Consider the following 11,688-nt stretch of genomic DNA (forward strand, 5'->3'; position numbering starts at 1 on the left):
CCTGAGTGTCTTAGAAGTAGCAGGGAAAGGGGGGAATGAGGAGGAAAAGGGAGGGGGCTCCAGGAAAAGTCCTGTAGTCACCACAGCTTAAAAAAACCAGCCAGACAGAGGTCAGGGGTCATAGCCTACCTTTATATACAACTGTGGGGGTTACCGCTTCGCAAGTGACAGATGGAGGGGAAAGCCCCCATGCTAATCGGGGCCAGGACCTGGGGGAAGCCAAGTCAGAGCTGATGTCAGTCCTGTCTGCTGCTCCTCCTCCTCCTCTCACACACAGCTGTATCTGAGGATCTCTGCCAGGTCATAGCCAGTCACAGCAAAGGAGGAGCCCCTGAGGTCGCAGAAGCGGGCTCCACACACCTGAGTGTCAGTCACACATTCTGCATGGCAGTGCTCCACCTGGGGGGCCGGGGAGGGAGGTCAGAGGCGCCCCGGGGGCCAGGGTCCCTCCCCCTCGAGACGCTGCCCCGCCCCGATACAGACCTCAATGCAGCCGCTGTCGGGATTTCTGCTTAGCTTCCAGATATGCACAAAGGAGTCTTCAGCCCCCGAGAGCAGCTGTGGGAGAGGGGAAGCGGGGCTGAAGGGCCGGCAGGGTGATGTCCAGGCAGACGCCTCCAATGGGGCAAGAGGCCTAGAAGGTGGTCACCCAGGGCCCGGGCCCACTCACCTTGCCCGCCTCGGGTGCCAAGTCAAGGGCGCAGATCCCACGGGCGTGGGCGTTGATCTGGACGTGCAGGGCCCCGGAGCTGGCTTCGTAGATGCGGATCTGCCCGTCCCCATAACCGGCAGCTACACTGCCCTGCCACAACTGCACCGAGGGGCAGGGGGTCCTGGGAGGAGAGAAGGACTGGGCTGGCCTCCCATCTAATCCTGACCCACCCTGACCCAGCTCCCCTTCTTAAGCCTCCCATACCCAAATCCTGAGATTCGGGTCAGCAGCTTAAATTCTGGCCCTGACTTCCAGACACACAGAAGGCCGGAGTCGTCAGCTGTCACCACATCAGCTACACAGTCCTGAGGGAGCAAAGGCAGTGGGTCACCCCCCAGGGTCACCTCCCATCCAACTCATCAGCCACTGACCGCTGACAGATGGACTGACAGCCTTCTGGATTCATCCCTTTCCCAGCCAGACTTAGAGCAGCAATAGCAACCTTCAGAGCCAGGATTTCCCTGGAATTTCTTAACATTCCTGGAAGATGGCGGGTGCCATGGTTTCCCTTGGAAAGTAACCCCGAGGCCCAGAGAGAGAAAATGGCCCAAGAGGCCTCTTGGATGAGGACATGGGTTTCTTGAGTTGTAGGCAATCTGAGCTTTCTCCCACTCCCAATCTGAGGCAGGCGGCGCACTATGGCAAGTATGTGGGGATGCAGCAAGTCTAAGCCATAAATCTGGTTATCTCAATGTCAGGGACTCTTTGTATTTATTGTGACCCCTTGGCTTCCTTCTCAGAATAATTTTTTTTCTGAATGTATGTTTTTTATTCATTATTGTTTTTAAAATTTAGAAACATTCCAATAGTTTGTAATAAATGAATGAAGATAGGTTGGGGATTAAATTGAAATAGGCTATTTACGATACTTATCCTATACTCTATACAATTCTCTATAGAATAATTTTAAATGCATAAAATAAAATACAGAAGATTACCAATGACATCAATTATTATGACATATGGTGATCAAGATTTTTTTTTAAAGTTTCCAAACCTCCAGGTTAAGAGCTCCTAATCTACACTGTGAGGCAGAGTACTCTGTGACAACATAATTAGGTACTATGTTGCAGAACATTGACCCTAAGTGAAAAATAGCCATTTCTAGGAAAGATTATATAAACTGCATTATTGGAACTGTGGTAAATGGAAGGACTGGATGAGAGGGACAAAAATGGGGCCATCACCCTTTGACAGGAAGGTTTTGGACAGTGAGAGAAAAGACTATGGAATTAACAGCGCTAGCTTAAAGGAGCTCGACCCCTTCAGTGGAAGGACGAGGCAGTTGAGACTTGGCTTTGTCCCATGTTCCACTGCTATAAACCAGCCAGGAGCAGAAGGCGGCTCTGTGGAGGCTTTCTCCCCAGGCTCTTTCCATGGAGGGGAAACGTGGTCTAGCAGATTTAGAGTTGGAAGACCCGGATTCCTAAGCCGGCTTAGACATTTGCTGAGTGACTCTGAGGTTGCATACGTTGTCCTCCCAAGGTCACCCCTGGGATCTTCCCACCCCACAGAAGGGGCCCTTACCTGACCCTGAGCAGGCTCTGCCGCGATGTCCGTGATTGGCGCCTGGTGCACATCCAGCTCCTCACTCAGCACAATGTTGGGCCCTTTAACTGGGACATCAAACACCAGGACCCGGCCAGACCACGTTCCTGTGGCCAGGCCACAGTGAACCTCACTTCCTCTCCAGCCAGCCTTCTACTTAGTCCCGCCATTAACCAAGCCCTGGGAGTCCCTCCCACCCCTGGGCTCTCCCACCTGGCCCACACCCCTTTCCCATCTCCTCCCCAAGGCCTCCTCACCCACACAGATGTAGTGGCCACTGGCAGCAATTCCTCGGGCAAACAGGGCCTGCACTGAGATAGGAGGGTCACTGACTGCTCCTCACGAGCCCAGTCTGTGCCCCTCGCTCTCCCCTCCCGGCACAGCCCACTCCCCGCCCTTCGGTACCTGGGGAGGCGTCAGTGGAGTCCAGGGCGTGCCAGTACACCATGACAGAGCCATCCGACTCATATATCTGGGGTGGGGGGTGACACAAGTGAAAGGTCAGGGGTTAAGCCCTGGGGGGAGGGGAGCCCCCCGGATGTCAGCCTGGCCGTCCCCAGGTACAAGGAACATGTCCTTTTTTCTGGTTCACCTGTATGCCTCTCTGTGAAGTCAAAACCAGCAGCACCCGGAAGGGCAGCACGCACCAGTAGGCCTGAGGAGAAATCAATGGGCGTCGGGAAGGTTACAAGGATCGGGCCCCTTGGAAGAACGTCAGGCCCCAGGAGGCTCGGCTTCTCCCGGGTCGGCACTCACCTGGGTGATGAGCGGGAAGCCCGGCCCGGCCCCATCTTTAGTGTGCAGCTGACGCTGGGACACGGGAAGGCCGTCGGGGGCGGCACTGAGGAGCTGGGCAGTGGGCCCGTGGACCAACGCAAACTGGGTCAGGCCCGGGGCGGGCAAGGGCAGCACGCAAAGGTTGTTGTACAGGGCCGCGGGGCAGGACCGCATGGGCACGGGGCGTTCCCTGCGGTACATCCTGCAGGTGGGGCCCGGGGAGGTGCGGGAAGTCCTGGGGAAACAAAGGCGGGTTCTCAAGCCTGAGAGGCAGCAGGCCGTGGCAGAGGGCCGGCCACTGTGCTATGAGGCCAGACAGAGCTTATCGCGGCCATTATTCTTATCCCTAAGTCACAGGTTAAAAACAGGGTTAAAGGATTTGCCCAGGGTCACAATGCTAGTAAGCCCTGAGGCTGGATTTGAACTCAGATCATTTTGACACTAGGTGCAGAGTCCTACCTACTGCACCGCAAACCGGGGTGGGGGTGGGGTGGGGGTATCCCGAGGATGGAGGAGATAGGGACGAGGGTGATTAAATACGTAGAGGGGTCAAAGGGGACGTAGAATGGTTACTCCAGGGGGGGTGTTTGAGGGCCGGACGGATGAATGAGTTCACGGGGGGGGGGGGGGGGGGGGGGGGCTGTGCATCCGTGGAAGGGGTCTGGGGAACACCAGCCCAGGGGATGCTGAGGGGGAAAGACACAGGCTTCTGACTGGACACGTGGACAACAACAAGACTCGCACTTGCGCAGTAGGGCCGCGGAGGGACACCGAGGCTGAAGGGGTCCGCGATTTCGCGGCACCGACTCCCGGAGGGGGGGGGGGGGGGGGTCGGGACTCACGGGAAGGCGACGTGGGAGCGGGAGCTTGAGTCAGACTTGGGGGAAAGGGAAGGGGACGGTCAGATTAGGGCCCAGACCCCTCCCACCGGAGCGCGGTTATTTCCCCACCTCCCCAGCCCGGGTTAGACTTCCCATCCAGACCTTCCTGCTCTGCCCCGGCCGCGGCACCGCGCCTCACTTGGCTAGTCAGTCCCCGCATTCGTCGCCGCCATGGAGACGACGCACAGGGCGCCGCGGTGGTGTTACGTCATACGCTGGGCTGCCGCGCGGCTGAGCGGGAGCCCGGCAGGGCGGGCCTACGCCTGGCACCGCCCACGGTTGCCGGGTGACCGTTAGGCGGCGTTGCTGAGGGAAGCGTAGTGAGGGGACTGAGGCTGAGGCCCATAAGGAAAGCCCCAGTCCCACCAGACTCCCGCGGCCGGTGTCCATGGCGCACGAAGGCTCGGTGAGCGCTGCAGACTTCGCGGAGTTTGGGAAGGGGCCAGGGCGTTGGGGCGGGGCCCTGCTCAAGGACCACCCCCCCAGCCCGGGATGGAAGTGGGGGAGGGGAGGGGATTGCCCGAGAGCGCAGGGTCACCTCCTTGAGTACTACAAGTCACACGTGCGGAGGGCATTAGGGACGGCCCAGAGCGACTACCCCTCTACTGATGAAGGGGGAGGAGGGATGCCCAAGGCTACTCCGGGGGGACACAAATCCGGGGTGGGGCGGGGCCGGCAGGTACCGACGTGTGAAGGGGTCGGAGAGCGCCCCCCGACGGGGACCGCCCTCGCACCCGCCCGACGGGCTTGTTGTGAGGGCTTGGAAAATGCAGCAACGCCAGCCGTGGCTAGGGGTAAGAATGATTCTTCTCACAGAGAACCGGCAGGGATCGAGGGCAGGCCAGGGCCAAGGCCGAGAAAGTCCGCCCCCCCACGGTGCCTGTGCCCCAGATAGAGATTGTGCCTGGCCGTCTGAACGAATCGGAATGGATCACGCTTATGGGCATTGAGGAAGGGGAGGATGTGGTAGGAGATGTCTTGGCCGAACTGCTGGCTCGTGTGATGGATGCAACCTTCAAGGTCTACCTGGCCCAGCAGGTGAGCCTCCGTCCTAACTCAAAGCAAAAGCAGGAATGATTATAACTGGTATTTTCAAATCAGGCCACATAGTTCCTACAGTATTTTCACATGTCGTAGGTCATTTGATTCTCACTGCAAATCCCTGGAATTAGGTTGGTAACAAATATTATAATCACTTTAGAAATGAGGAAACTGAGGCTCAGATCAAATGACTTGCCCGTTATCACACATCTCTCATTCAATGTTTTTTTCAATCTTTTTGTTTTCCTTTGGGAGGCAATTGGGGTTAAGTGACTTGCCCAGGGTCCACGCAAACTAGTAAGTGTTAAGTTTCTGAGGTCATATTTGAACTCACATCCTCCTGACTGCAGGACCATGGCTCTATTCACTGCGCCATTTAACTGCCTCTCAGTCAATGTTTTTTAATTACATTTATTGTACATTTAATAAGTACTAGGATTTGAACCCAAGTCCATTTTTAAAAAATTATATTTCTACCTTCTTACTCTCCCAAGTCCCATAATACTCTCTCTTTTGCCTCCCTTTATCCCCCTCCAGTGCATCCCATTCACCATCAGCCAGGCCCGAGAGGCCATGTTGCAGATCACTGAATGGCGATTCCTTGCGAGGGATGAAGGTGAGACAGATGTGGCCGAAGACCCCACGTGGGGGGAGGATGAAGAGCCTAAGGCCAGCACCACAGACACCTGGGCTCAAGGCTCCGTGCCTGTGCTGCATGCACCTTCCCCTTCTATTCCCCCAGGACTCGAAAACTCTGCCCAACCTGAGGTAACACCTTTACTACCTTATCCCCTCTTGATTTGTAACTTCTCCAGCTTGCTCCTATCTAGCTTCCTTCTAAATTACCCCCCAGATTCTCCTCCAATGGCTAAATCCCTTGCCTTCACTCTGTTTCTTCCACTCTTACCAGGCCACTGAGACTGGGGATCCGCTCACCTCGAGAAAGAAGAGTTGGATCTCAGTTCCTGAGGATCAGAGCATCTCTTTATGGGGGAAGCCTGAGTTAAAGCCTACCCCAGGTCCCCCCCCAACACCAGAACCCTATTCACAAAGTCCCCAACACTTTGTTTTGCCCCATCCCTGTGCCGATTCAGCCCCTAATCTGAGCAATTATGCCTCTCTGGATCTTTCTGTATGGGAGAGTTCCCAGTTTTCTTTTGAAGTGGTCAGCCCAGTGAGTCCACATCCTTCTATAGATCTGTCCTTATGGGCAAGTCCTCATGTGTCCCTAACTTCACAGGCTGGTCATATTCCATCTCTTTCACAGAGTTCCCAGATCCCTGTACACCACATTGGAGGTGGGGACAGCTCAGACCAAGTAGAAGAGACAGTTTTACCTCCCCCCTACTATCTGTCAGTGCCTCTTCCACCATTTCTGGCTAGTCCTTCCTGGAACCTCCCAAAACTCCAGTCTGTCCCGGCCCCCATCTCTTCACTAACCCCCAATTTGCTCCCTGCTGCCTCTGCCAAGTTCATGCGCTTACAGAAGGGGCGGGCATATCTAGCATCAGGTCTGGTGTATGACAAGATGGGACGGATCATAGCCATGGATCCACTGGATCCTACCCATCTGCCCCAGCACCAAATTCATCCACTGGCTAAAGTTGTAGTCCCTGAGGCAGAGGTCCACCCTCTAGACTCGTACAAGGAACAAAGAAAGCATGTGAAGTACGGGAATGGGTTCCGATTCAAGCTGCCTGGCCGCCACAGGCCCATACCCCACTTCCGTGGTGGTTTTCCTTTCCCCAGCCCAGGACTTCCCTTCCCAGCTCCTGGCATGGAGTTCCCCCTCCAGAGCCCCATGAAGCGATGGTCTAGCATCCAGTGGCATTATGGATTGGAGGGGGCAACAGATCTGTTGCATATGCAGCCAGCGCAGTCAAGTGTGATGCCAGACATTGGGTCAGGACTAAAGCCTGATCAGAATTTGCTTCCTCCCTATGGTCCAAAAGTCCTTGAAGCCACCTCCCAACTGATGTGGAAACCTTCCTTACTTCTGGATACAATGAAGCTGAAGCCTCATGTAAGCCTCTGGAATCCAAGCAAAAACACGCATAGAAGGGGTTATCCTGCTCCCCACATGGAGAGAGAGCAGTTCCCCGGCCTGCTGCTTAAGGAACCTTCTGAGCAACAACCCATCCAGACCCATGCGCTTACCCCTGAGGTCACTGTGTCTCAGCTGCTGAAGGGCTCCTCACCTAGAGTTCGGACCTTTCCCTCTCAGGACAATGTCAGCACCAACTTCCCTGAGGAGTCCTGAATGAAGGCTGTGAGTCCTTCAGTGGCATTCTGATCCCATCTGACACCACGCTGAAACCCAAATCCTACTATGCCTACCTCCCTGCAATAAATACTTGTGGGGCCCTAGATGTTAGGCTGGTGTATCCCTCACCACTATCTCGGTAATCCCCCCAAAAGGGCATTGATCTCTCAAGTCCAAAGGCCCTTCAACACAGTTTTCCCTGCCTTTAGGTGTCCTCCATTCAAATGAAAGAGACATTCCTCCCTGCCAGCAGGTAAAAAACATCCACACTCATAGGAAACACAGACTGAGTCAAAAGTATTCCTAATACTGGGAAACCACTATTATGTTAGAGAAACAAAGACTTTGTTGGAAAATGACTACTCAGAGACCATCCAGACAAATCTATTAAAGCAAGAGTGCCCTTAACATTCCTATTAACCTTTATGTGAAGACCTCTAGGGAAGGGAAGGACTCATTCCACTTTGTGTTCTGACTAATGGTAAGAACTTTTCCCTTAACATCCTTAAAACCAAAATCCTTAAAACCATTGAAGTCAAGAACAAATATTTGCTCTTCTTTACTAGAATTCAGACACTTGAAAAACAAGTTATATTTCCAACTATTTTTATACAACATGAACTTTGCTATTCTGGGTGATTTAGCTCTGGATATGTTCTAGTTTAATGTATTTTCTAAAATGTGACCCTCAGAACTGGACTGCAAACTGGTCTGCCCAGGCCAAGTGAGCTTTTATTGTGTATTCTAGGTACCAGGCCTCTCTGGGTAGCTTAGGGTTCCATTATCTTCTCTAGCAGTCACGTCATGCTCATCTCCAGCTTTGGTCAGCTAAAATGACTAGATCTTATGTCTCCCCTATTCTCTACTCAGTTGTTTAAAAAAAAAATTATTTGCCAATCTACCATCCCTATGTTGAATCCTTCCTTGCTCAAACAATAAAACAGTTAAGCAAGCTTAGCCACAACTATGTGTCAATAGATAAAATATTTTTCTCCTGAACTCTTTTCTCCTTTTTACAAAGAGGAAATCTCCAAGACCAAGACTGGTAATCATTGGAGTTTATTTAAATTTAGCTTTTAAGAATTTGTCTCAAGATAGATTCAGTCTATCAAGCTGTGGAGATTTGGATGCAGATTTGACCAAGCTGGTTATCTTCCCAATTTTGTGTTGCCTGTGGAGTTGAACAACATAGTGCCTTGTACATAATAGATGCATTGTCAAATATCTGTCAAATTATAATCCAAGATTATACATATGTTTAATGTATATAACATATATGTTATATGTAATATACAACATGAAGCCAAATACAGCTACTTGGAGCATTTCATTAGAGGCCTCCCACCAAGCTGACTAAATTTATCAAACAACTTTACCTGAATTCAAAATTGAAACAATTACAATCCCAAGAATTTTTACCTCAAATGGCAAGTTTCACTAGTTGTAGTTTAGGATTAGATACAATTTTACTCATGGAGTTGCAATAAAGTTTACCAGGACACTTACACATATTAGCAGTTTTTTTTTTCCTAAAGTGTAAACGCATACCAGTGTAAAGATCATTAGAAATTGCTTCTATAGAGTATAAAGTTCTCAAATTCTCAATAACCCAGTTTCATTGTTTAGGAATTCCATAGCTCATGATAAGCTCTCTTCACAGGACTCGTATCTTTATCCAAACAAGTGGTTTCAGGAACCTGACAAATTTATAAAAGGTGAATTGTTTTCTCTACCTTTTCTCACAACCAATTTGAACCTTTTCCCATAATTTTTCTAGTTGTAAGGGATGCAGAAGACCCTTACCCAAAATGATTACCCAAAAATCACTCAGAAAGCAGAAAGGTTATTAAAATCTCCAGAGGATGAGCCGTCCCATCACAAGATAAGAGAAAGCTCATGGTAGGAGAGCTAAAGAAGATACACAGTTTTTATACAAGAGATTACAAGTAAAAGAGCACTGAGAAGGGGAGGGGGAGTCATCTAATTGGTTGTTGCTAGCCAGAGAGATTAGAATGGAAGGTTTCTGCAAAATCACCTAATTTCTAGGAACAAAATCAAGCCTTCAGGCTTAATCAAGCAGATAGTGGTCAAGCTAATAGACTAAATATCGATAAATATCAAATACTGATAAATATCATCTCAGATAAGTAAATATGTTTCTAGATGGCCAAGGTTCAAGTACATATGGGCCTGCACATGTTAATACAGGTCATAGGAGAAACACAGAAATAATGAAAATAAAATACGGAAAAAATTCATACATTCCTATAAGTTCTTCACCTTTATCTCTCTATTCCACACAATTCCCCTCCTTGTAATATAGAATTAATTTCTATTCAAAATCAGTTAACATCTATACATTGTTTATCAAGTTCACCATCAAGATCATCCCTCTCTAATACATTCTAGCCTTTTCTCTGAAGAATCATTTTAATAGCATCTTCTGTATGCAATATTTTGATAGGGACTGTTAAACTATTCTGGTTACTAATGTAATTATACAGGGTAGACATAGTGGCAATAGGATAATACCACTGAGTGCAATAAGTTCATATCATAAAAATTGCTTCCACCAACTAGATTAGAAAGTTATCACAGAACAGATAGTCATTTGGCAGACACAAAAATACAAAGATAATGACAATCCAAGGAAACTGAGGCACAAGATTACACACTCTCCTCCTGAATATTTGAATTATTGAATTACCTCCCCTAGATACCTGGGAGGTCTCAGCCCCATAATTTTGGCCAACACAATGTGAAGCAAATAAACTAGAAGATGCAAGGACTTATGGCAAAGGCAAGTCTCTTCCTGACAACCCCAGAATTATCAGTAGTGCAAAGGCCCTGATCTCAGCTAGAGAATCCAGTTTGAGATGGACAGTTCACTGTGTTAGGTGGTCTTCAATCATTTGTACATTAACTCAGCTTCTGCTTATATAGGGAGTAGCAGTACTCAAGACAACCATGCTGCCTATGCTAGGAGGGGCACCCCGAGTCTGTCAGGGATTCCAAAGGAGGGAAAGAGTGAGGCCTGTTCCTTCTGATAGAACAGGAGCTGCTCCTAGGATCCAGAAAGGATTTCTGAACAGAATATGCAGTTAGACCATGAAGGCAGGCAAATCCCGAACTTTAGAGGCTTGATCTCAAAATTGCAATGTCCTTTGAGAATGCTGAAATAGTAATTAAGGAACTGGGGTTACAGGACTGGAGACTGCCAAGTTCCAAGGTGTATGATTTATCATTATTCCTAAAAGAAATAGTCCCCAAAACTGAGTCTGCCAGGGCAATTCCACCGAATAAGGGGTTTCAAAGCTGAAGCTTAGTTAAAACAAAAAAGAACTGCTTAAGGACTTCCAATTCAATCTGAACTGGTGAGATAGGGGGTGGGGCAGAAGTACCCGAGGCAAAGTGAACAGAAAACTTAGGGTTCCCATTCTTTTAGGTATTTTGAGAAAAATCCACCAGTTTCCTTAGTTCCCTATCTCTTCCTCTCCTTTTTTTCCTCATGGAAAGGAATCATCCAAAAAAAAGTAGTCAAATAACCAATCTCACATATAATTCATTCCAAGAATGAATTAAAGTTCCTATACATAACAGATTAGTATAGGAAGAGTTTCCTAAAAAAAAAAAATCCCTCAATTACATATTCTGAAATGAACATAGATATTATAAACATATTACTTAACAGCAACAGTTACCAATTTTAACAATTTCCATCCTAAATCTTAAACACACAGTAATAGATGACCAAGTCAGGGTTTAACAGTCATTCATGAACCATTACCAAGTCTCCCATATCAGTCCATCAGAGGCAGGGGTGATGGTCTTTCATTCAAAAACTGCTTCATGCTGATAAGGGGTGGAGAACTGGCTCTCAGTCTAAGGAGGGGGATGAGTATAGTGTGTTGACAATGATCAGTGGGTTGATCCAGGTCCCAAAAGCAGGTCAATACAGCTGTAATGTGACCAGAATCTGGAACAAAAAACCAAATCTAACAGATAAAGATTAGAACGGTCTGGAACTGCCACAAAATGTGGGGAGGCCAGTATAGATCGGCCAGCAGTTCCTATGTGAAGGAACAAGTTTGCTTCATAGGACAGGCAGATGGCTATAGTCCCAATAAATAGCAGTTAGACCACTGTGCTAGTTGTCCTCTCATTATTTAGAAATCTTAAAAAAAAAAAAAAACAACTGAATATTCACAGATACAAATATCCAGTAACAGATAGATGATCAGGGTAAATACTCATTTGCCTAAGTATTTAGGATATAATGATTACATATAACCCAGATTGGAAACAGCAAGGTATGATATAATTGAATTGCATTAACAGTTTCCATTGACCATTGCTCTGGTCATAAAAATCAGTCACAGGGGGACTTCTGGCCAAGATGGTGGAGAGGAAATACACTCCTGTGTAACCTCCGTGTTTTTCTCTCACTATCCATTTCATTTCATGCC

At 48.8% G+C, this 11,688-nt stretch overlaps 2 protein-coding genes across 4 annotated transcripts; one reads left to right on the plus strand and one right to left on the minus strand.

The window, feature by feature from the left end:
- Positions 1-111: 111 nt before the first annotated feature.
- WDR54 (WD repeat domain 54) lies at positions 112-4,121 on the minus strand. Of its 2 annotated transcripts, none has more exons than XM_051967330.1 (10): positions 4,021-4,121; positions 3,017-3,272; positions 2,853-2,915; positions 2,666-2,732; positions 2,518-2,571; positions 2,240-2,367; positions 917-1,017; positions 671-833; positions 484-558; positions 112-399 (listed from the first exon to the last, which is right to left on the minus strand). In XM_051967330.1, exons 2-10 carry the CDS (start codon positions 3,236-3,238, stop codon positions 268-270), a joined length of 1,005 nt encoding a protein of 334 aa, XP_051823290.1. In that variant the 5' UTR covers positions 3,239-3,272; positions 4,021-4,121; the 3' UTR covers positions 112-267. The 2 variants fall into 2 exon arrangements, with proteins under 2 accessions (XP_051823290.1, XP_051823291.1); XM_051967331.1 differs by lacking the exon at positions 4,021-4,121 and adding an exon at positions 3,988-4,012.
- Positions 4,122-4,212: 91 nt separating this feature from the next.
- Positions 4,213-8,179, plus strand: C6H2orf81 (chromosome 6 C2orf81 homolog). 2 transcript variants are annotated; one of them, XM_051967319.1, is made up of 4 exons: positions 4,213-4,324; positions 4,735-4,956; positions 5,497-5,727; positions 5,870-8,179. In XM_051967319.1, exons 1-4 carry the CDS (start codon positions 4,307-4,309, stop codon positions 7,217-7,219), a joined length of 1,821 nt encoding a protein of 606 aa, XP_051823279.1. In that variant the 5' UTR covers positions 4,213-4,306; the 3' UTR covers positions 7,220-8,179. The 2 variants fall into 2 exon arrangements, with proteins under 2 accessions (XP_051823279.1, XP_051823280.1); XM_051967320.1 differs by lacking the exon at positions 5,497-5,727.
- Positions 8,180-11,688: the final 3,509 nt, after the last annotated feature.

This window comes from Antechinus flavipes, chromosome 6 (genome assembly GCF_016432865.1).
Source record: "Antechinus flavipes isolate AdamAnt ecotype Samford, QLD, Australia chromosome 6, AdamAnt_v2, whole genome shotgun sequence".
Taxonomy (NCBI): Eukaryota; Metazoa; Chordata; class Mammalia; order Dasyuromorphia; family Dasyuridae; genus Antechinus; species Antechinus flavipes.

What these genes read in the sequence shown, in the direction of transcription:
- C6H2orf81 (XM_051967319.1), top strand. An exon ending in AGGTCTACCTGGCCCAGCAG is followed by an intron (nt 4,957 to 5,496) that starts GTGAGCCTCCGT and finishes ATCCCCCTCCAG; the next exon opens with TGCATCCCATTCACCATCAG. An exon ending in AAAACTCTGCCCAACCTGAG is followed by an intron (nt 5,728 to 5,869) that starts GTAACACCTTTA and finishes CACTCTTACCAG; the next exon opens with GCCACTGAGACTGGGGATCC.
- WDR54 (XM_051967330.1), bottom strand. Translation starts at nt 3,238, where the DNA reads ATGTACCGCAGGGAACGCCCCGTGCCCATGCGGTCCTGCCCCGCGGCC. An exon ending in TGGCCACTACATCTGTGTGG is followed by an intron (nt 2,368 to 2,517) that starts GTGAGGAGGCCT and finishes GCCTGGCCACAG; the next exon opens with GAACGTGGTCTGGCCGGGTC. An exon ending in CAGAGCCTGCTCAGGGTCAG is followed by an intron (nt 1,018 to 2,239) that starts GTAAGGGCCCCT and finishes TTGCTCCCTCAG; the next exon opens with GACTGTGTAGCTGATGTGGT.